Source organism: Epinephelus fuscoguttatus, linkage group LG12, assembly GCF_011397635.1.
Source record: "Epinephelus fuscoguttatus linkage group LG12, E.fuscoguttatus.final_Chr_v1".
Taxonomy (NCBI): Eukaryota; Metazoa; Chordata; class Actinopteri; order Perciformes; family Serranidae; genus Epinephelus; species Epinephelus fuscoguttatus.
The window spans coordinates 23661934-23686191 of NC_064763.1; the positions used below are offsets into that span (position 1 = coordinate 23661934).

General features: G+C 42.1%; 1 protein-coding gene across 2 annotated transcripts in view; it reads right to left on the reverse strand.

Moving 5' to 3' along the window:
• Nucleotides 1-24258, reverse strand: part of camkk1a (calcium/calmodulin-dependent protein kinase kinase 1, alpha a) — a 96303-nt gene that overhangs the window by 59753 nt on the left and 12292 nt on the right. For both annotated transcript variants that reach the window (XM_049592879.1, XM_049592878.1), the window contains exon 2: nucleotides 1447-1897. In XM_049592879.1, coding sequence (XP_049448836.1) covers nucleotides 1447-1776 — 330 coding nt within the window. In that variant the 5' untranslated portion in view covers nucleotides 1777-1897. The remainder of the gene's footprint in view (nucleotides 1-1446; nucleotides 1898-24258) is intronic.

A 24258-nucleotide genomic window follows, 5' to 3' on the forward strand; every position in this document is an offset into this window, starting at 1 on the left:
ATTCTTCTCAAATGTAATGATGCTGCTGCTGTTAAAGCCTTTTTGATGATTATTTAATGATTTGCACACATCACTGCAGTTTGTATGAGAAAGCTGTCTTCCATATACGACCACAGAATGGAGCACTGGTTCAATTTTCTTTATAAGTCCCCAAAGTGCCCTCTTATTTATGTTCTCTACTGACTGCTAAACTTATCCGGAGCTGCAAATTTCAGTCAAGCAGACAAATTATGTAAGTCATAATTTTTGCACATCTTGGTGTGAGCTACAGTCACCTTAAACTAGATTAAAATCTTTAAGTATTAAACACTGCCAATTAAGTTTTTGATTAAATGTGCTGTTTACAGTAAGTCTGCCCATCCATCCATGGGGAAGCTGACAGAACTTCACCAAATAATTGTATTAATTACTCAGATGTAGAAAGACAGGGGTATAGGAAAGGAAATCGAAAACAAAAAACAAAACAAAACAAAACAGGAAGGATCAAACGTCTTACCAGAAGAGTAGTGAAAGCTACAACCACGTGTTTTTACGAGGGCTATTTAGCCCCCAAATATGGTTGTTTTTAGGGACTCGCTGCTTTTTTCCCGGCGGCTTATTAGCTCTCAAATGTGCTTCTTTTTTAAGCAACCCATGGCTTGTTGTCCTGCAGCATATTAGCCCCCAAATGTGGGTGTTTTTTAGCACCCTGTCACCATTTCTCTTGCCTCTTGGATAGTGCCATGAAAAGCATAAACGCAAAGACATCCTTGCGTTTCCTGGTATTGCTCCCCCAAAACCAGATATTTTAAGCCAAAACACGATCAATTCCTTACCATAACCAAGTGGTTTTTATGGCTAAACCTAACCACACATTAATCACAGCATTGTAAAGGGTTAAGTTTAAACATATTCGCTACACATCAATGTACAAATGTAATGCATCTGTGGTTTAAACTTAAAGATAAAAAACAACAACTGGCCAGTGCACCTAGTGTAAAAGTCCATAGTAAAGGCAGGCAGTCCAAAAATGCACCGGAGGCACTCAGACTGTGTTAAAAATCCTTTATTAATACATGTATAACCTGCCCGTTTCGACTAGAGGGTCTTCATCAGGGTGTACACCCTGATCTTTAACTACAGTCAGAGTGCCACGGATGCATTTTTGGACTGCCTGCCTGTACTTTGGGCTTTTACACTCATGGCCAGTCGTCATTTTTTATCTTTAGGTTTAAGGACTATTTGGCCACTGAATGCACGTTCTGTTACTGAACAAAGCTAATTAATTGTTTGATGAAATTTGCTGTTTCTTTGTTTATGTGAAACTTTTTATGCTGCTGTCTTTGCCAGGATTCCTTTATCAACGAGATTTTAAATCTCAAAGGGAATATTCCTGGTAAAAACAAAGAAAATTTACATAAAAAATAAAACAAGAGTAATCAATTTGAATAAAAATCACTTCCTCACATTAGCGTCTGATATGGACACACGTTTAGACTCCACGGTGGGCCTGCGAGCCACACGAGGGGATATGTGTGTGTATCCTCCTCCAGAACCTGACATGTAAGTGCCTCTCTCCTGCAGCGAGAACTTCCTCCCAGTCAGGTGAGGCCGCAACGCATGAATCCTCTTGGCCTGAGCCCCATCCGGCTGAGCCCCGCCATTCCTCATGCCGTTGGTAGCTGAGCCATCTGAGTCTTTCGTCGTCATGGCAGCCATGATGTCCGTGAGGCTGCCAGTCTGCTCCTTGGTGTCAGGGTCCAGCCTCTCACTGCCAGAGTCACTGCTCATAGCCATGGCGGGCGGAGAGGTTGGAGTGGCACAGGAGCAGGTGGCGGGGAGAGTATTTGGAAGCACCCACCAGCATCAACGTGACCTGGTCCAGCCTCCGGTCACAACGTTCAGCGTCCCTCCAGAGCTGGAAAGACAGAAAGAGAAAATGTACGCTCAGTTAGCTACAGTAAAAAGAGCTCATCTACAATATTTGGATCAAGAGAAATCATTTTTAACAATCATCTTGGTTTAAAATGCTTGTTACATTGCTAGTTGGATTCATGTATGTAACAGTTTACAAGACTACAGCCATGCTTCCATAAATGGAATAAACCAAAAATCCCATCATAGACAGGTTATTTACGTCCATGTAAACGCACTCATAGTATGAGTATTATATTCCATATATTCAATATTATCATATATGCATTATTATCATGATGCCAGTGTTTCATTTTTAAATATTATTATTAAATTATTATCAATATAGGTACATTGCAACACCCATGTTCAGTTTAAGTCGCTGCTTTCCCAGCAATGCTAGCGCCGACTTCAAGCACAACAACAACAACAATGGCGTCTGTATCATCTCTTTACAGGAGCTGGCTTTGGAGCCTACATTGGATCCCAAACACAACTGGTTCAACACATTTGTACTGCTCATCGTGATGGCTACGGACAGCAACTACGTCTGAGAACAAAGTTAATTACCCAACATTTTTCAATTCTTATTAACACTGAATTAAAGATGTTAACGATGCTCACAATATTTCTGTCCTTAGTCCCTGATGTAGGCCGTTCTTGCTACTAGATCAGCATTGTGTTACTGCCGCTCTGGATCCAGTTTTTCTGGCTGAGAGCCGATTCTTTGGATGCTGAAACCTGAAGAACTGGTTCAACAAAAGAACCGGATCTGAACAGGCCCTGTTCAGTGGTATGTGTGAGGATACAGGCACAGCTGTGCTTTCAGTGACAGTATGTAATAATGATATATTGTTTACATTCTTAGCTTACATTGTTTGCATGCTAACATTTCCCAATCAGCACTGAGCACAACATGCATCTGAGAATGACGGGAATTTTGGGGGGGTTATTTGGTCATAAACTCAACAAATTAAGACCTGACAATGGCGATGAATGAAAAGTTAGGGGACCACCACAGTTACAAATTATGCAAAGAAAACCTAAACGCACTAAATTTCATGTTAAACCATCCAATAATTTAAGAAATGGTTTACATCATTTGGGAATGAATGCCATGAAAATTTCATCTTCTTACTGTGAGGCAACAATGCTAACCACTGCACCACCATGCTGCCTAATTTCATGGCAGTCTATCCTGAAGATGTCATCACATTACAATCTGGACCAAAATGCAGACTGACTGACAATGGCAGCCCCAAAGCTACACTGCTAGCGTGGCTAGCAATTACTGCTTTTTTCATAACATACTCCAAAAGATAGTTCAGTGGTGTTCATAATGTCTTTAGTTTCTGATAATGACTTTAGTTGTTCTTTTATCTCAGACATGTTAGGATGAACAGGGAAGAGGGGGCATACATGCTCTCCCACACCTGGAGCAGCATCCTGGAGAGGCGGCAGACAGACAGCAGGAAGCGTGACGGTCACGCCTCCCTAGTACCGGCTGATTGACAGATCAGCTGATAAAGATGCGTCACAACCACCACCAAGTGACACTTCTGAAGAAGGCGGAAGTTTCCGCCGAAACATGTCAAGGTATGCAACATCCTAACATTTATGAGATAAAAGAACAACTGAAGTCATTATACTCTAAAAGAATTTTATCAAATAATCCATGTTCTTTTATTTTGGGGGGGGTTCTGGTTACTTACAGTAGACATGCGCTCATAAATTGAAATTAATGTCCCCCTGATAAAACCCAACCCAAATGATGCAAAGCTAATTGTGCTTTATGCCTCTGCTCATGGCTCCCTGTATGCCCATGAAATGCTTGTGGGTGGACTAACACACAAAAGAATGCACACATGAAAACGACTGAAGGTACTGTGTGCACACAAAATGTTTAAGCTGGATTTGTTTATTGTGCTTCTTCTCTTTCATGTCTAATGAAAATCCAGTCAGCAGCAGATTGCCACAGACAGAGAATATCAAAGCTCTGTAGTACATCTGGCTCAGGTTTTGTTCTGCAGATGGAAGAACACAGATATGCAAAGTGAGCCCATGCCCAGCCACTCAGGGAAAAGGAAAGGCACTCCGACAGGATCCATCTATGTAACAGAAGGAATCAAGAGGGATAATTCTAGTGGTTGTTTTTTCTTGCCAAACACAAAGTCGGCTGTGTGGTTATTAGACACAGAGGTGGTCAGTAAATGGGCCATGTTGTGCTATTCCTGAAGTGTGTCAGGAAGGTAGAGCTTCATCTTCAAAAATAACACTGTGTTCCACTTTGTCCAGGTGGGTCACACTCGTTCATCTGTTTGCACAGCCATGGCTCCATCCCAACGGCAGTGTGTCATATTTTTCGCCATACTAGACTTTTGCCAGAACGCAGAATGTCCATAGAGAATATTTCTGCAAAACACTCACTAAAAACATAAGTCATTTGTTTTCCCGACAGTAATTTCCAGTCTGACAACTACTTATAACGAAAGCATTGATCAGCTGATTGTGTTGGATTCAAAATCACACCAAAAACCAAATTAAGAAAACTGAAATCACAGGCTGATCCAACTTGCGTGAATTGTTATCACAGCAACTCATAATGTGATTCAGCTGTGTGTATGGCCCCCATGTGCCTGTACGCACACCCGACAACGTCTGGGCATGTTCCTGATGAGTTAGGGAATGGCATCCTGGGGGATCTCCTCCCAGACCTTGCACCGATAAGTAATGTCCCATAGGTGCTTGATTGGATTAAGGTCAAGGGAACGAGAGGGCCAGTCAATAGCATCAGTGCCTTCATCATCCAGGAACAGGCCTACACACTCACTGACCTACCACCAAACCAGTCATGCTGGATGATGTTACAGGCAGCATAATGTTCACCATAGCACCTCCAGACTCTTGTCAGATGTGCTCAGTGTGAACCTGCTCTGTCATTTTGTAAGGCTCTGGCAGTGCTCCTCCTGTTCCTTCACACACAAAGGAGCAGATACCGGTCCTGCTGCTGGGTTGATGCCCTTCTACGGCCTTGTCCAGCTCTCCTTGTGTAACGGCTGGTCTCCTGGTGTCTCCATGTTCTTGTGACTGTGCTGGGAGACACAGCAAACCTTCTTGTGACTGCACATATGGATGTGCCATCCTGGAGGAGCTGGACTACCTGTGCAACCTGGCGTTGAGAAAATCTCCCTCTTTCTCACAGCCTAATGTTGGCAGGTATGGAAGAGTCAAAACTGTTCTTTGTTTCTGTTGTGTTAACAGTAGTAATGTCAGTTTGATGTGGTTTGGTCAGGGCTATGGAATATTAATCAGCCACGTTTTCTGGTACACAGAATATATTAACACACAAAAGCTATCAGATATAAACAATGGCATGAGGAATTCTGCATTAAAACCAAACTCCATCAAACAGGAAGGTGACCTGCAGGCATTAAAGAGGAGCACAGACATGTCACCTGTAGTAAAACGAATAAGTGGTAACCTCACATGCTGCTGTTCTGCTGACGAGATCGTTTCATCTATAAATGTTTGATTACAAAAATATCCATCAATTCACAATTCAGACAAGAAGAATGGCTCGTCACGAATGTCACATATTTATCTTTGTGGGTGAGAAAGCACACTGGTTACCAATTACACACACACACACACACACACACACACAGAGACACACACACACACACACACACACTCATCATCTGTCCATTTCCATATTTCAGATGTCTGTTATTCAATCTATGTAAATTACAAGTGCAGGAAAAAACCTTTTAACTGTGGAATGCATTGTTTGACTCCTGACTCACTGAGCAAAAACAAAAAGGAACTGTCATATTTTGCTAATTCTTATCACAACCAGTGATTATCTGTCTGTTGAAACGGGTCGCCCTCCGCTGCAGCGACACTCAGCCCACTGCATGTGTGAGCAGTATCCTTTGGGAGTGGGTGGCGGAGGAGCAGCAGCACTGGTCTGCCTATTAATTTTAGACTGTTGTTAGTTTAGAGAAGCAGGTGACTAAACTTAACTGATTTCATTCCATTGTTGAAATCCATCACCAGAAAATTCACACACTTAGATCACTCTTATCATTGTCCTATTCATCCACACTAAATGCAGAGTGCTATCTACCAGCAATGCTTTAATACTCTACTCATCCATTCAAGCGTCCTTTTCTCATGGTAGTTGTATTCTGTGCATATCTTAATTTTTTTGCCACTGTCAGAACTGTCAGAAATTAATTACTTCTGAATGGTGTTTGATGTCTTGTCTGCACAATCATACTGCCTTCAAAGAGGAACACAGACAGATCATTTTGATATTTTACATAAGGTTTAAATATCAACTTTTTATTGGAACTTTTGGCCACACAGAGTCAACCCATGCTGCGCTTCCATCACCAGTTTACGCAGCACGTAAACAAGATGGACTATCTCCAGAGTCGGGTCAAAGCACCCCCAACCATCTCCCTGAGGGTTGCGTGACATTGGATGGGCTTCAATGTCACTCAGGGACAATTCAGCATCATCCTGGCTTTTTTTTTTTTAAGCAATAAGTGGTAGATGTCGAGCAAATTCCCAACAACGGCCTGAAAATCCATGATGACACTTTGCTGGCTACCAACAACTATTTCATTTCATTGTGCTGACATGCCAAGTCACACCAAGCCAAGCCAGCACATGTAAAAGGGCTATAAGCAATTCATAACAGCGATACCACTTCTTTTATTTATATACTTTAAGTGAGCAATTTTCTGTCGGACACACAAGAAGATGATTTAAAGATCTGCAGGTCGCTTTAGGACATGGGCAAAAAATGTCACCAGCTGCATCCAGTGGGGCGATTTTCCAATACGCAGGGCAGACTTTATGGTACTGTGTTGCATCTTCTCCACTTGAAGGGAACACCAGAGCACACTTTATCTCATTTTTTCCATTTTAAATGCACCCTAAGGGGGGAACTCATGTTTTATTTGCTCTGGCAGATGCATCTGGTCCCCCTCCAGTTCAGACAGATTTCCAGCTGGCCTGGCACAGGTCAGTCCAATCTCAACTGTTTATCTAATACGGAGCAGGTTTGATATGATGATACGAAGCCTGGACACTTAACTGCAAACCTCCAGGTGTGCTCATATAACATCAGCTGATGTCACCATGCACTGTCTGATCAAGCTCTGATTCACAGGAATGACACACGCCACCAAAGCGACAGTCAACAGTTGAGTCTTATTTCACTGCTTTCATGATAAATGGAAACATACAGATAAATGTACATGATACAAAGTAGCTGGCAACAGTCCAGTCCTAGTATGTGTTGACATCATTTTTGGCTTGCGCACTCTTGTGTCGAGGACACCACGCCGTGCATAAGCCTAGCTCAGTAAAGATGAGTGCATTGAGGCATTTTTGAAAACAACCAAAGATGGCTGCAGCTGATGTAGAAATTTCTGTTGAGGTACTGTTTTCAAATAGTAATACTGACGCTGCACCATCACAGGTCATCTCCACATGCTGTAGTCTGTTTGAATTCAGGCTGCAACGAACAGTTATTTTCATTGTCGGTAATACTGTTGATTAGATTCTCCTTAAATGATGAGTTGTTTGGTCTATAAAATGTCGGTCAGTGTTTCCCAAAGCCCATATGACGTCTTTCAACATCTTGTTCTGTCCACAACCCAACGATACTCGATTTAATTCCATAGAGGAGTAAAAACCTGAAAGATATTCACATTGAAAAAACTGGAATCAGAGAATTTAGACTTTTTTTAATTAAAAAAATTCTGAAACCAGTGCTGTAGCTAGGTCTAGCTTACATTTGTCCATTGCTTAGTGCTGTGTTACATGTTTCATTGCTCTGATTGGTTGTAGCTCTATCTAATTGTGTCCAAAGACATTTTGGTCTGGTGGTTTCAAGACTATTTATTTGTGCACATCATCTTACATGTTTTCTTTACTATTTTCTTTGACACTGTGCTTATTGATTGAAGGTGTAATGACAGAGCTGGATGTGACTGTGAACAGTCCAGGCGCCAGAGGTAAATGTTAGCACTGTACGTTTCTGCAAACTAAGGCTACGTTACATTTGTACATTTCATACGTATCATATCAACGCTTCTGAAGTGACATACTATATGAGCTGACTGTCATCTGGTGATGGAGGGGATGGTGGATGGCATGACACCTAGGCGAGATGCCTGCCCAGCTACAGACCTCTGTTCGAGATCAACAAACAACCAAACCACTTGTTTTTTTGGCGAGTCGTGTGTTGTTTCCAGCAGCTTTTTAGGCACCAAAACATGGGTGATTTATGCCAAAACATGATCTTTTCTAACCAGAACCAAGTGTTTTTTTGCCTAAACCTAACCACACGTTAACCCCAGCGTTGTTGAAATCTAAAGTTTCAACATATCTGCAACACAGAGATGCTCAACTGTAACTTATCTGTAGTTTGCAGAAACATATCTTGCCTACATATTTCCTGATGATTAGGTTGGAAATTAACTTATTTGGACCTGCTTAGTATTCTGTGGTTAATGGACCATTAATTACTGACTGTTTTTCCTCAATAAATTGTGGTGCTACAGTAAAAAAATTAATATTTCAAGCTCATATATTCGAGCAACATCTTTCTTTAATTAGTCAAACAAGATGAGAGAAAATAAAATGTATTGATTAAACCAGCAAGATCCTTGAAAACCACAAGTCAATATGAAGTGTTTTCAAGAGCTGCCATCTTTCAACTAGTTTAGATGGAGAAGCTTCAGCAGAGCCAATTACAGTGAGAGGAGAGAGTGGGCTGCAGAGGGTGAACAAATGATTCCATTTGGCTCCATTAGTAAACCACTTTCAACCTTAACCTGGCTTTTATTTCTCTCCGTCATCATGTTGTTGTGTGCAGACAGCAAACACAGACATCCACGGCCAAAATCAAAACGAGATCCTTTATTTGCTGGCAGAAAAAACCTGGAACCAGCCTGATGCACCCAAAGAAAAAATCATTCATCAACGTGTTCACTTATATTGGTCCTGCGTATTCTGATGTTTTTTCTTTACCTCCTCTGGGGTCCTTGACAAAGTGCAAAGAGCTGGCACAGCAGCATCCGCAGTGTATATTAAGAGAGGTGAGAGCCTCTGAGTTTTGCCAATACAAGCCACTGACCTTGCAGACCTGCGGTGATTTATGTTCTGAAAAATACAGTCTTTATCCAGGTAACTGCAGCATTCAGGGAAATGTTGAGAGCAGAGGGCACGGCTGTAGGTTTCAAAGTATACATGTGGGGCCCTCTTCCTTTGACAAGCAGTGTATTTCTTCTTCACTCTCTCCTTTCTCATTCCAGCTTCTCATCAGTTATGAAACTGAACCCTTATAAGTGAGGTGCACCTGCCCGCTCAACAGAATCACAATCAGCTCTGATTGTTCACTGATTACAACGATGTGATTGCAGAGACATTTTTTTCTCGCATTTGCATACCACATGAAAAACACACACGAAAAAATGTGTAATGTTTTCTGTGTTGTAAGATCTGAGGCATGTGCTCATATGATGGTACTGACAAACTCTGAGCTCCTGATGTGGAACAGAGCACATCATGATGGATAACAAACAGTTTCCCCAGTAAGAATTAACCTTAGCGGGGATCAGAATTGGTACAATATATGAAGGTAACCCCAGTGTGCAGCAGGTGGAATTACACTGCAATCACCTTGATATTGTGAACTGATATAAAAATCAGCACTGTGGGAGTGTCCACACCAGTGTAACCTCCTCTAGCACTAGCTAGCAAGTTCTGCTGGTTTGTTTTAGAGGATGAAGGAAGATGATGTGAATGGTGCATTCAGAAATACTCATTCTGAGTGCTGGAGTGCACAAACTGGGCCGTTCACAAATTTGTGCTGTCAGAGCGCTGTCTGAATGTACCATTTGGTTATCCAGAGCACCGCACTCTGAGAGTGGCAGAGCACGCTCTAGGCACTCTGTCTGTGGAGACGGAGCAGCAGAGCGCCAAGCGGAGTGAATGTGTGATTAACTTGGCTGCTCGTTAAGTCATGTAGAAATATAATGCTCCGTTTCTTTGACCAACAAGGTTGCAGCTAGCTGCAAATACTAATCATGTGATTGAGAGACCTTTCAAAAGCCACAGAGTGCAGCACTAGGTTTGAAATTACTAACACAAGGAACAGATTTCACATAACATTAGACATGGTTTCTGATTTTTATGGACATATTTTAAGCACCAAAACTACATGGTTAGGTTTAGGAAAATAATGTTGTTTTGGGTTAAATTAAGTATGTCTGTTTCATAAGTTAAAGGCATACTACAGTGGATTTGTTGCTTACTTCTTTTAAACACAGCATTCAAACTTGGCCGCTCGTAGCGTTGGTTAAGCAAACTAGAGCGTGAATGAAGAGAGGGAGCGGCGTTAATGAGAACAAAGCAGTGAATAAGAGAAATAAAACAGTATTTTCTGATTGTTTCACAGCAGTTACCTTCTAAAGCACAAATAGAGCCGCCCACACCTCCGCACCACCCTGCAGGCACGTTTGCTGGACTTTGTGTGTATTCAGCTGAAGGGCATGCTTCACTCTGACCACTCGGTTTCTCTACTCTGTTTGTTTGTATAGCTCAACATCGCCTACAATCACACAGACTCATAGACCTGCAGCTTGCATCTACAGAGCAGAGGAAAGAGACGGCTGATTACTACGTTTTTATAGCGTCCCGACCTCAAGCTGCTATACACCACTACTCAAAGGCTGACACTCAGAAATGACCAGAACAAACCAAACTAAGAAGAAAATAAGAAAATACAGGCAGTGGGCAGGTTCTCTGCAGATACAGACACCGCCATGCACTGCTAGTGGGTCTTAAGTGATGATTGAGACGGATTACTTGTGTGAGTCTATATTGTTTGTTTTCATTAAATCCTATATAGTGTGTCTGCAAGTTACATAAGTTAACTTATGTATGTAGTTTAAAAAATGGGCAATGCTGACTTTTGGTTTGACATGGGACATGAACATCAGTCTCCTGGGTCCAAGTCCTGTGTTTGTTTGACACATTCACCTCAAACTCTTCCCTAGACCGACTTTGTCAGGGACGTCCTCCTTTGCTTCGGTCATGATAGCTATGGCCACTACAAATCACTGCCTAACAATAAACGTAAATATGGGTCGTAATAAGCTGCTGTACAATATAACAATATATATATAATATAATTTATGGTGTCTTATTTTAGAGGAGGACAGCATCACCTGGTCTCCTCCTGTGCTCTGGACATAATTAGCATGCCTACTGGAAGGTGCTGTCACTTGAAATAAAGAAATGCTGTCTGGGGGCACTTGCTGAAATGACTGATGATAGCATTCTTCTTCGGAGGACAGCATTGAAAATAATCAGTAGATTAATCGACAAAGAAAACACTGGTTAGTTTTAGCTGTACCCTCAATGACTTTGAAAACATACTTCACATTGAAAAAAGCAAAACTATGGTTAGTAATGCTGTAGGATTGTTTCTTGCTTTCATTTTTGGCAAATCTACACTGGGTGCATTTCACTGACTGTTCTTTGTGAGATATCAAGCTGTGTACATTTTCATTTTCTGTGAAGTGCATGCAGAACAAAGAGACTGCTGACCTGCACTATTAGCGCTATTCAACACAGACCTGGAATACATACTGCAGGGTAATCTAACCAGCAGTAAATGTCAGCTGATGAAAAGGAATGAAATAGGTTATGTCTTATCTTAGCCTTGACCCCTCCTGCGCTTTACAGAGAGGGCTAAATGATAAACATTTACAGTCCCTCTCATGCTGAGGCAGTGTGCATACATCAGACTGTTGGATCTCCATCTCCTCTGTGTTTGCGTGCCTGGGACTCTGCTGGGTGCCATTTGCATCTTGGTGCTGATCAAAAGTTGATTCCAGAGCCAGAAGGACCATTACTGTAGACTAAAACATTATGCTGCACTGCAGTGGCTTTACACAGCTTTATCTCCACTGTTGCCAGCATTAAAAAAAAAAGCATTCAACGCTCATTAAAAGACAAATGTCAGGAATAATTGTGTGTCTAATTAAAGGGCACTGTTATCGAATTAACTTCATTTGCACCATCAGTCTGACCGGTACAGAGTTTTGAGGGAGACCATCAGCACAGTTGGTATGATGTAAATGTTACAAACTCACCCGTATAACATCTTGTGTTTAATTTATGACCTTTTTAAGTCAATTGCAAAATAAAGAGGATTCAGTGCTCCCCATCCACTATTCAAGTCTCAGCCACATGGAAATCAAGTGATAATAAAAATCTACAATACAATTATTTTAGGCAGTATGTCTCTTGCTCCCCTTCACTATATAAAACAAAATTTTACCGTAGGGTTTTACGGACTACAGACTCATTCACAATCAACCCAAACCAACACTAATTATTTTAATATCAAGTCAGAGCTCTTACACAGTCACCAGAAAAACTGTGGGCATTGTATGTTTCTGCAAACCACAGATACGTTAGATTTGTGTGTTAATTGTACAGATACTTTGACAATGCTGTGGTTAACATGAGGTGATTATTGATTTATGCACAAAAAACACTTGGTTATGGTTAGGAATTGATCATGTTTTGGCTTAAAATACCTGGTTTTAAGGGCACAATTCCTGCTGAAAACACAGCAATGTCGCAGTAAAAAACAACCACTTTTCATGGCACCATCACCGTTATAAAAACAGCGACAGATCCCTGAAAAACCCCCCACATGTGTGGGCTATAAAGCTGCTGGAAAGACAGCCACACGTCACTAAAAAATACCCACATTTGGGGAATAATTATGTGTTGGAAAAACAGTGACTGGTGACAAAAAACACCCACATTTGGGACTAAAAAGTCGCTGAAGAAACAGTGACATCCTGGTAAAAAGCAACCACTTTTCATAGCACTGTCCCGGCACAAAAAAAATGCGATGGGTCACTTAAAAACACCCAAAGTTGAGGGCTGAAGTGTCACCAGTCTCTACAAACAGCCACATTTGGGAGCTAAATACCCACTGGAAAAACAGCAGTGTCTTTTAAAAAACAACTGTATGTAATTTCATTATAACCACTCGAAAAACACCAATCGGTCAACAAAAAACACCCGTGTTTGGGGGCTAAATATCTGCTAGAAAAACAGCCATGTCTTGGTAAAAAAAAAAAAAAAAAACTACCACTTTTCTTGGTACTATCACCACTGGAATAAGAGTGACTGGTCCCAAGCTAAAAAGTTGCTTGAAAAACAGCAAAGTCTTTTACAAATACAGCTACTTTTGATTTCACCATAACCGCTAGAAAAACAGTGACTAGTCCCTAGCAAACACCCATGTGTGGGGGCGACATATCCGCTGGAAAAACAGCAGCAGATCACTAAAACGCACCCACATTTGCGGGATAGAAAGTGGCTAGAAAAACAGCAATGTCTTTTAAAAAACGACTTTTTTTGTTGCAGTATCTCTGCTGGAAAAACAGCATCCGGTCCCTAACAAACACCCACATTTGGGGGCTAAATAGCCACTGGAAAAACAACACTGTCTTTTAATTTACAACTGCTTTTTGTGGCACTATCGCAAACCATATTGGGTTGCTATAAAACACCCACATTTAGGGGCTAAAAAGGCCATTGGAAAAACAGCATTGACTCACTATTATGTTATTATGTTGTTTGTTGGTCTCTTACAGAGGTTTGCAGCTTGGCAGGTGTCTCGCCTAGGTGACACAACATCACAACCCTCCACCTCCTGATGACAAAGTCAGCTCATATACTACATTGATTTAGAAACACTGTTATAATACGTATGACACCAACAGATGTAAAGTATTCATGGTTTGCAGAAACGTACAATGCCTACATTTTATTCTAGAGACTGGACTTTAGGAGGTTTTTCCTTCCTGCTGGGCCCACAGGTTGATCGAATCCTCTCTCTCTCCCATCGCCTTCCCCTGTCACATTTCATTTAACTCAAACAAAGAATAGGTCATGTTAACTGCAGAGAGGAAAAGATGCAGGAGAGGGGTGGAGAGCCCAGCAGGAACTGGCTGTTCCTGATGGATGATAGGGCGAGCCGAGGGAACAGCCCGGATTTGCATGGCTTTTGTGCACACCTGCCACCTCACACACACACTTGACTTTGTTTTTCAAAAAAGGATTAGGGAGACATTTCATCCTCCACTCCATAACACACACACACACACACACACACACACACACAGTTGGCAGCAGTTGTGATTATGCCTCATCATCTATATGACTGAGCCTCATTCATATGGAGCAGAGTGAACAGCATCTTAAAAGCCTCCGGAGATATCTGAGAGATCAGATATCAACTGTGATCAAGGGAACTCCCAGCACTACAAATGCTGATGAATATATATTTTAATGTCAAAGACAACTTACTGTTAGAGGCAACAGCAGATGCAGAATGCCAAATGATTATCTAACATGCCTCATCGGAGTCTGTGATGCTCATTGCATCACAGCAGCAGTCACAAAGAGCAGACTACAGCCCCTGGAGCACAATGGTGATCCACTCATGAAGAAAATAAACATCATCACCCAGGATGTGTCTATTGAGACTTAAAATTAAGTCTTTGAAGAACATGAAAAGAAAATCCATCCTACTGAGCTTCATTGCACTTGCCTTTTTTTGTTGTTGTTTGTTTTGTTTTTTGTTTTGTTTTTTAGAAATAACATTTGAAAATAAGTAAAAATTCTAACTGGAATAAATTTAGTTTCATTCAAATAATTTTTTGCTTTGCAAACAATGAATGTTTTAATGAAAAGTACGCTGTGATTTGTGTCTACTGAATGTCCTCCAAAAAAAGCAAGAGCATCAGAGCATCATTCAAGACGTGGCTGTAGTAATTGACCCTCTGCTAAGCCCCGCCCATTTGCGATAGTAAGCATGGAGCTCACACTGTAACTAACTACACTCCCTGAAGAAATATTATCATATTTTTGGAAAAATGAATTAGTGAGAAGCAGACAGAGGGGTCTACAGTCTGTGTTTGAAGGATATATCCAGGATGTCAAACTGACTCAGCAGCAACAACAGGTTAAAAAGACAAAGATAGTTAGAAGCTAAAGCCGAACTATAGGCTACAGATCACAGTGTAGAACCACCACATCACTGCTGATCGCCACACAAGACAATGAATATAAAGGGAAACTTTGCTGATATTGAACCAGCTGTGTGGCATCACAGTGTGTGCTGATGAACGGCAAGGTGTACTGCCAGCACCCGGACCTCCACCCCCAGACGGGCAGGGATCTCCGGGGGAAGTCAAACAACGTTCATCTGCGCACACTGCGATGACACACAGCTGGTTGAATATCAGCAAAGTTTCCCTGCTTCCCTTCACTGGTTCCTGTACAGCAGGGTCGCTCTTTGTTTCACATTTATAATCACTAAAAAGCAAAAGCAGCATGTGTATACATTCAGTAGGCTATATCTTCAGTAGCTAGCTAGCTAACCCTACACTTTTCAGGGTCTGATTTTGGTTTTGGAACAGAGAAGAAACGTACCATATTTTTCCAAATAGTAGCCCAGGCATTTATTTCACAAAATTGATTTTGACCCCCAGGCGTTTAAAAGAACCAGGTGGCTATTTGCTCAAGGCTTTTTTTTTTTTTTTTTTTTGCACCAACTTGCACCAGGCCGTTATTTGGTTACAGTTCCTGTCCGGTATATTTTTTAGTGCAAAAATACTGTATAATGTAGGGGTGAGTTCGTGTACAAAAATCTCTAAACGTTTAGAGTGGGTCATTTTTTTCATGTACATGTGCACACGGCTTTCACCTCTGGGTGGTGCTATTGCATTATAACAGTAAAGCCGCAGTTATCCGAATACCAACCAAACGGGCCATTTAACCAACAGTTACAGGCCGCCACACCGGCGGCTATTTGCCACTGGGCGACTATTTGGAAATATACGGTATATCTTTTTCCAACCTCTCCAGATAACGAGTATCATTAATACACGACGTGCCCCAGGCACAACATTTAACTCCAAATTCACAAAACCAGCCTGAAAATGAAGGAAATGATTGCATTAGACAGTCAGACCCCGGTTTGAACTGGCCTGATGCTACGTTATGATTGGCCAGTCTGCGTCTGGGGGCAGGACTTGGCAAAGGGTCAGCAAATGAGAACTATAGCCATATTTTTATGCACTTTTTAATGTATTGCATTAGAAAAGCTGTATGGACATGACAAATTTAAATAAAAAAACATTTTAACGCTGACAGGCCTGACACCATAATTATGTTATCCACATATCATACAATGTATGGACATGACCTCAATATTGTCTGTTGACATAAGAATGTCACCAACATTTTAGCCAACCTGATGTCAGAATAAACAGCAGGGTTTTTCCAAACATTGTAAAACTTGGCCTCAGCCATTCGTCTTTTTTTTTTTCCTCCTCCACCACACGCTTTCTTGCACAAGTCAAAGTCTACACAGTGAAGCTTTCTGGTAGCCTGCAGCTGCACTTTTGGAGTGGAAGATGCACCGTCCTGATGGTCATTAGCTTGCCAACCCCTGCCAAAGAGCCGAAAAGTTCGCCCAGCTCCCAGACCATCCATAACCAGAAGCTGACTGCAGCACACCATTTGAGATATGGCGGTACCAGTGGTGTTCCTGGAGCTTCACTAAGCTTGTCTGAAAGTTGCAAGAGGCATCACTTGGTTTTGTTTCTGTTTGCTGAAGTTTATATTATGTATTACTGTATAATGTCTAGTATATACTAACAGGTGTTAATTACTTCCTCAGGAACTACTTAAAAAATATGCAAATTTGTTCTTCATAATCCAGTTCTGACACATATCTGCATGCAAGCATTCTCTCAAGTATCCTACTGTCTCCCAATTTGGTCCCTCACCACAAAGGAAACCATTGAACAAATAGCAAGACTATACAACACAGCTTACAAGATCCAAGGTAATCTCCCCTTTTGGACTCATCACTGCACTCTCACATTCTAACGCCCTGACTCCACTTAAGTCCTCTACTCTGCATTGTCTATGAAGCTGCCTATGTTTTGTTGTTTTGCCTCTGTTTTTATTCTGTATTGTAATGTGTTTATGTTGCATAACAGGAACCTGCTGAAAACCAGTGTTTAACAGTCAGGCCAGTTTTAACTGTAACACAATGTTACTTATACTAACTTAGAATTCCTGTCCTGAATAAATGAATGAAATGAAATTATATTCTTCAGACTTAAAAGTTCATTCTTCTTTGAAAGGGTGTACTTGCATTATTATGCTATTATATTAGCATTTTATAGTTTATTCCACTGTACGGGCTATATAGCCATGTCATGTCTTGGGTGCAGTAGAGGATAAAATACGTACACAAGAACACAATCGACATTTGTGAAAATCCACATCCACTTCCTCAGATGGAGTGCTCAACACTGGCTTACACAAAGACCCCTTCTTTCATATTGCCTGATGATAAACTAAAATAAAATTAATAAATTAAAACTGACAGCACATGAAGCTTATCTCTGTCAACATAACCCCCTCCACAAAATCACTGTAATTACAGTCCTCTCCAGGAGAAACACTTTCTTGTGTGTTCACCTGTCACAGACTAATCCCTGGAACTCTTTAATTCAATCTCCAGGATTAACAGGCCACTGTATGAGACGCACCTAGCTGTATCCGTAAACCTGTTAAACCCATCTTTATAGAGCCAATCAATGTGATGTGATTGAGAAAACAGGCTCCCCAGGCTACACACACTGGACTCAGCGTCCATGAGCAGTGATCAATCTGACTGGACAGAAATACACTCTGGAACAATCCCGACCAAATCCAGGGCCACCCTCTCTGAGGTTGGCTGCCTCGGGCGATAATAAGCCCAGGATTACACAGGATATAAGAGTGCAAACTGGCAACTCGGATGAGCCAATTATTTCTCCTCTACTCGCACTGCCAATGAGTCTGCAGCTTTCAGCATGGCTGACCTTCCTGGAATCCTAGAATTGTCGCCTGACGTGATCAGATCCCCCCCCCCCCCATTTCCCCCACCCCTCCAGACAACAGACAGATGAAAACCAATCTGGAGATTTGTGGTGCAGAGGACTCTCTATATTTCAGGTGGAGCGGGCCTTGATGGTGGCTCCACCCTCTGTCCTTGTGACACTGCTCAGGCTGTCCGACAACTGGACCTTCCACCAGCTCATCCTCTATTCCTAGAAGAGGGAGTTAGTGCGGAAGGGAAGCATAGACAGAACGCCTTTATTGTCAGCGCACATTGTACGATGACATTAGAAACCAAGAGAGGCTGAAAGACTTCATATAATAGTGCAGTCCATCCACCATCCGTCCTTAAAAATTCCCATTCAAAGCTTTCCACATCACAATGCTGGAAATCTGTGATGATGTGAACCTGCAGAGGATTAATCTGTTGCTGCTGAAAATGAGAAGCCATCTATCCTTTCTGTTGGGAGTGACTCTCAGTGCCCTCTAAATCCCTCGGGGAGGCAGAATATCCCAGTGATCTCTATCCTCTCTAGAAACCTGCTGCAGATTATTTCTCGTCTAACTGACTAATTCAGGACTGGTGAGATGGAACGACATTAACAGACCAGCTTTCACTGTCGGTGTCTGTAACGACTAACAACCAGTCTAAGCTACATTTTTGTCTTCAGCAACTGTGTGTTGAACATGTAACCAGAACAAAAAGGGATTGTTCCTGTTGCCAAAGGTACCATTGATATGAGAAATAAGACCACATGAGTTTCGCAAGACATAGCGAAAAAGTATTAAATCAGAATTTGCAGTAAAGAATGAGCCCTAGACTGACAGGTTCATCACTCAGTGTCAGCACATGATATCCCTGTCTTTCCCCGTCTGACTTCATTCTCAACCTACTGTGGAAAATTGCTCATTATAAAATAAACTCAGCAACAAACCTTGAAATAAGTATTTCGTCATTAGGGTTGAGAACGTGTTACTGATTTATGGTACTTCCTTTATATCATATAAAACAATGAATGGCAGAAGTTATTTCTTTTATTACTACTTTATATTACTATTACTGAAGTCTGCTGCTAAATTCAGCTTAATGTTTTGCTCAGAACAGTTTTAAATAAATCAGAAGTTAAAAAAAACATGTAAACTGTGTTGTTTACATGTGCAATTCCACATGAAAGGACATGAGACTGCAACCAAAAGTCTGAAGAGGCTGGAGCACCAGACTCCAAACATTAACTTAAAAAAAAACCCCCACAAAAAGCAAACAAACAAAAGACCTTTTGTGCTGAAATGGAGGTACCTCTGCAGAAAGTAAACGCCACTTTATGATGAGTTGTCATATTTAGTGTTAGAGTGGATATAAAATAACACAAAAAAGATGCATGGGATGCTAAAAAATCTGGGTTAATCAACCACCTGACCCAAAAACTGCAAACTTCATACATTATAGAAGCACAACTGAGAGCAGAGACGAGGTCTGTGTCGCTCTCCAGAGTCCAGAGAATGTTTAGAGAGAGACCAAGACAGGGGGAGAGAACAAGAAGGTGGACGCATGCAATGTTTCTGTAACCTAAGTTATCAATACTTGCCCAAGTCCCTGGACGACCAAGTCCCTCCCCTCGTGGCAATAACACTCCTCGATGGCAGTGCCCCCCCCCGCTACAGCAGAACATGCACCATGCCTCACCACAAACAATGCTCAGAAACTCCCTGACGAACGTGTCAAAGAGTTCAATGCATCAACCTGGATTCCAAATTCCCCAGAATCCCAATCTGATCGAGCAGCCATGGAACACTGCAGTACCCCACCTCACAACCGACATGTCTCAAAGAATCATCGCCAATGCCTCAGTGCCAGACTCCAAAGGACACCCCAAGAGGTCCTGTGTCCATGCCTTGACATGTCATAGCCAAGCCTGATCCACGGAGGTCCCGCAGCGGACCAGAGGCACCTCTAGGGTACTGGCACATCCCACGAATGCTCGATCTGATTGGGATCTGGGGAACAATGTGTTGAGCTTTTTGTCACGTTCTTCGGGCCATTCCTGAACAGTTTACAGTGTGGCGTGGGAGGTACTAGGTCCACAACGATGTTTGGGTGAGTGATTCTAAATTTGTACAGTGAAACTGTTCTGAATCAAGTGGCATTTTCCTTAAGAGAATCAAAACATAGTTTTCTGCAATTTTCACATTTACTACTTCAATGTAATGTCTGACAATATGTGCAGTCGTGGCGTCACCACGCACAATAAAAGTATATCCATACACTCAACACACCCACTCTCATCTTTACAGTAAATAACAGAGACACTGAAAGTTTGACCCAGTAATGGTGCTCTGTGAAACGTCAAAGGGTCACCAAAGATATTAGAATACATCCTGAGGAAGAAACATTACACTGTCAATCAAGATATAGCTTCCACTGGTGCTGCAGGCTCGCCTTGTTGTGCTTTAGAAATTTTATGTTCAACAATATTTTCCAGTAAACTCAAAGTAAAAGTGCTTCCAGTATTTACGGCCTGACATTTGTTGTTTGTTTTATACCTTTGCTTCCCCACACACGCTGTCAGGATGATCTACAGTGGCACTCTGAGTGAACCCATGTTCTCCTTTCACAGACCACAGCCACAGGTGTTTCACCCTCAGTGTGTGTGTGTGTGTGTGTGTGTGTGTTTATGGTCTAACGAGTGTGACCTGGCTGTGTATGTGATGCAGTGCAGGTGCAGATTATAGTACAGGTATCGACTACTAGCAAAATGTTGACGGCCTCTGATTGTGGATAATGACCCAATGAACACGATTAGTCACATAATTACACTTGCTGTGTTGCTGCCATGAGTGAGCAAAGACTGCAGTCAGTAGCGATCAGACTGGTTTCCTCAGTGACTTAGTTTGACCCTTGATGTTGGTCACATGTAATAATCACTGCTTTCTGTCTCTGAACTGGATTGCACACGACCATCACTTTCCCCCAGCTCATCTGACTCTCACAGCATTTAAAACATCAAAACAAAATGTTAATTTTTTGCAGCTCTTATCTCTTCGGAGCAGGTTTCTAGATGTGCTTTTGGTGGTGGAAGAAAAATATAGAAAAAACAAACCTCACAGAAACAAAATCAGGCTCGAGGTTATGTTTTTTGTCTGGGGAAAGGTCAGAGGCAGAGGACGACGGCGGCATTGACATCAGCAGGCTGCTGGGATCTGAGGGAGCAAATGTTTAGCCCAGCAGCCCTTTGATGACTCATCCTAAACATGTTGCCGCCTAAAGACACAGAGGATCATTATTCACATTATTGACAGATCCAAAATCCTCATCTACGTGTTATTATCCCATCACGAAGTTGTGGTACTGGCAAACGTGACAAAAGTTTACAAGTCAAAGTCAAGTCCAAGACAAAGGTTCTTTCATGATTATTAAGGCTGACCCAAATGCTTCAAAGCTTTGATTGCTGCCATGGAATGCAGCGTCAAAATCAGTATTCAAGTTGTGTTTTTTCTTTATGTAATGTGTACAAAGTCCCATAAATTAAGAACTAGTTTTCCAACATTATTCATTCAGGGACATTTAAACTTAGTGATAGTTTTGTATCTACGACTCACTCTCATCAAACATCAGTCACCGGCAGCCCGGCACTACTGAAACCGAGACAGTTTAGCCCCGTTTCCTGCGAGCGGTACGGTATGGTACTGTTCGGCCTACTTTTCTTCCCTTTCCACTGTGAAAAGTTGTGGATGGTACCAATGGAACCGTTCTGTACCGTCCCCATTTTTGGTCCCCCCCTCTGTTGGGGTACCTAGCACACAGATCTGGTACTAAAAGGTGGAGCTGTGAACACTGCAGTCTGTTGATTGGTCAATAGAGGACGTCACTCTGCTCAGGGCTGAGTTGAGGCTGGTTTTGAGGCTTATGTAACCACTGTTCATACCAAGGGGAGTTTTATTAGTAAACTGTAAGTTGCCGGCAGTCGGCCCAGTGAATCAAGTCATTTTTTCTCAGACTCCAGCTGCTGCGAGCGGCAGCAAAACATCCTTTCATTTTATAGTTACAGTCTACCAATAAAACTCTCCATGGTATGAACAGTGGTTACATAAGCCTAAAAACCAGCCACAACATAGCCCTGAGCAGAGTGACCGTCTGCTACTGACCAATCAATGGACTGCAATGGTTTGTTCACAGCTCCGCATTTTAGTACCAGATCTGTGTGCCCCAACAGAGGGGAGACCGGAAATGGGGACGGTACAGAACAGTTCCATCGGTACCATCCACAACTTTTCACAGTGAAAATGGGGAAAAAAAACATATTGAACTGAACCGTACCGTACTGCTTGGTGGAAATGGGGCTTAAAGGAATTCTAACCAAGTGAAATTTCAGCTGGTTGCAATCTGCAGTCCTCATCCCTAGATGCCACTTCCTAAATCTTACACACTGATCCTTTAAGCAGTTTTACATTTTGCATGGTAAGAAAAAAGACTTGTACTTGTTTGTAGTACACAACATTTAATTTCCTCATTTCTCAAGCTGTCTTTTTACTTTTTCTGACAGCAATTACTGACTAATGTCAGCAGCTTTTGACATAGCCCTCATCTCATGTGCCAGTTCTTTATATTCCAACAGCACGAGGGCCAGATTCTTCTAGAGATATACAACTATTTCAGCCCTCCGAGCCGTGAGCCTTTTTCTCCCTTCATCAATAATGGTAGCAGCAGCACTGGAGAGTCTCTCATTTTCCACCCTGGTGCCAGCTACAAAGAGAAATTTAGATGCAGGAGCCAGAAGAGGGGAGACGAGGCTGGTCGATTCTCCAGGACTGGATTGGATTTGAGGAACGGTTTGCTCACTAAAATAGGTTGCTTTCTCAAAGGAGAGCGCTGGTGTCAGCTGGCCCAGGGTCAGATTCTGCTTCTCACTCCTCCAGGATTTCATCACAAAGCCTACCAGCTCTGCTCTTTCATGCAATTCCATCATCCACACAGAGGGATATTTCTTCCGGCCTATTGCAAGAAGACCTGGGCAGAAATAGTAAAGCATACCATACAAAGACAGTGAAAAGAGGAGGACTATCAGCACAGATCTTAGTGGAGGTTTAAGCACCTGCTCTTCAGTTGGCATAACTCACTGAAATCACAAACCTGTCTTTTTAGTCTTGAGAGCCTATTCCTCCTCCAGCGATGCTGTCATAAGCACTAGTAGACAATCTGCCAGCGCCTCCTCCACCACCACGACACACATCATTTATAGAAGCAGCTTTTTTTTTAAAATGTATTAATTAGGGATTTTTATGTTGTCACGGCACAGAGAGGAGAAGATACAATAATAAATTAACGCTAAGCCTTGCCAGCTACTTGCAGGCCACAACATACCGTGTTCAAGTTCCATCGATTGCTGATGCCAAAGAAAAGTTGTGGGCCTGGGGTGGATGGTGGTTGCTGGGCCCAGCATCCTTTTACATGTCACCATCCGTACACTGTTGATTCGTTGTTGTTGGAGAGCCATAACAGAGCTGAAAGCATCTTGCTTGCATGGCTGCTGAGAAGGTTGCTGACAACCCCTGAGTCACTTTTGTTATTTGGTAACCACAAATAAATAAAGGCAAGTATAGGGGCAAGTAAAAACAAACTTTTTGGCAAAGTAGATTTCTGACCCACTTGCCTGACGGGGCAGGTAAGAAAAACCATGAACAGTGAACCCTGCATTGCCTCGACTCTAAGTGATATCTGTGAGGGAGATGGTTTTGATTTCCCCTAACCAATCACTAGAGACCAATGCATCTGCTTGAAATACATGTAATTTTCAGCTGATACTGATGTGTAGTCATGCCAACATACTTGCTTTGACAGGGTTTGAAGAGTGGATTGGAGCAAAGTAAAAACAAACTACAATGTTGGGCAGTACTGAGAAGACATGCCATGTATGTATAAATAGCAGTATGGATGCCACCCTTATTTTTACTCCTCCTTGGTTCCGACGCACAGCTCGACAGCAGCGTAAGGCCAGAAATATACTTCTTCATAACTAAGCAACCCAACGCATTTGCAAGATTGAATACACACATGAAGGGTGGGGACAGTGTTGGCCTCATTGTCAAGGTGAGCTTGATGCATACCATCTATAATGAAACTACAGTGACTATTACTGGGATCCGTGGTGATCTCAACAACATGGTATCCTCCTCAAGTGTCACCATGTTCATTGTTTACATCATGCAAATTCACAAGTTTGAGCCTACATGGTTGGAATTCTCTGGTGTGCCCTCTAGTGGAATCCTCCACCTGCAAGCAGGTGAACGAGTGTGTTTAAGCTGCAGCTGGTTGTCTAAATGCATCTGTGGTTAAAAAGTATAGCAAGTATACACTGG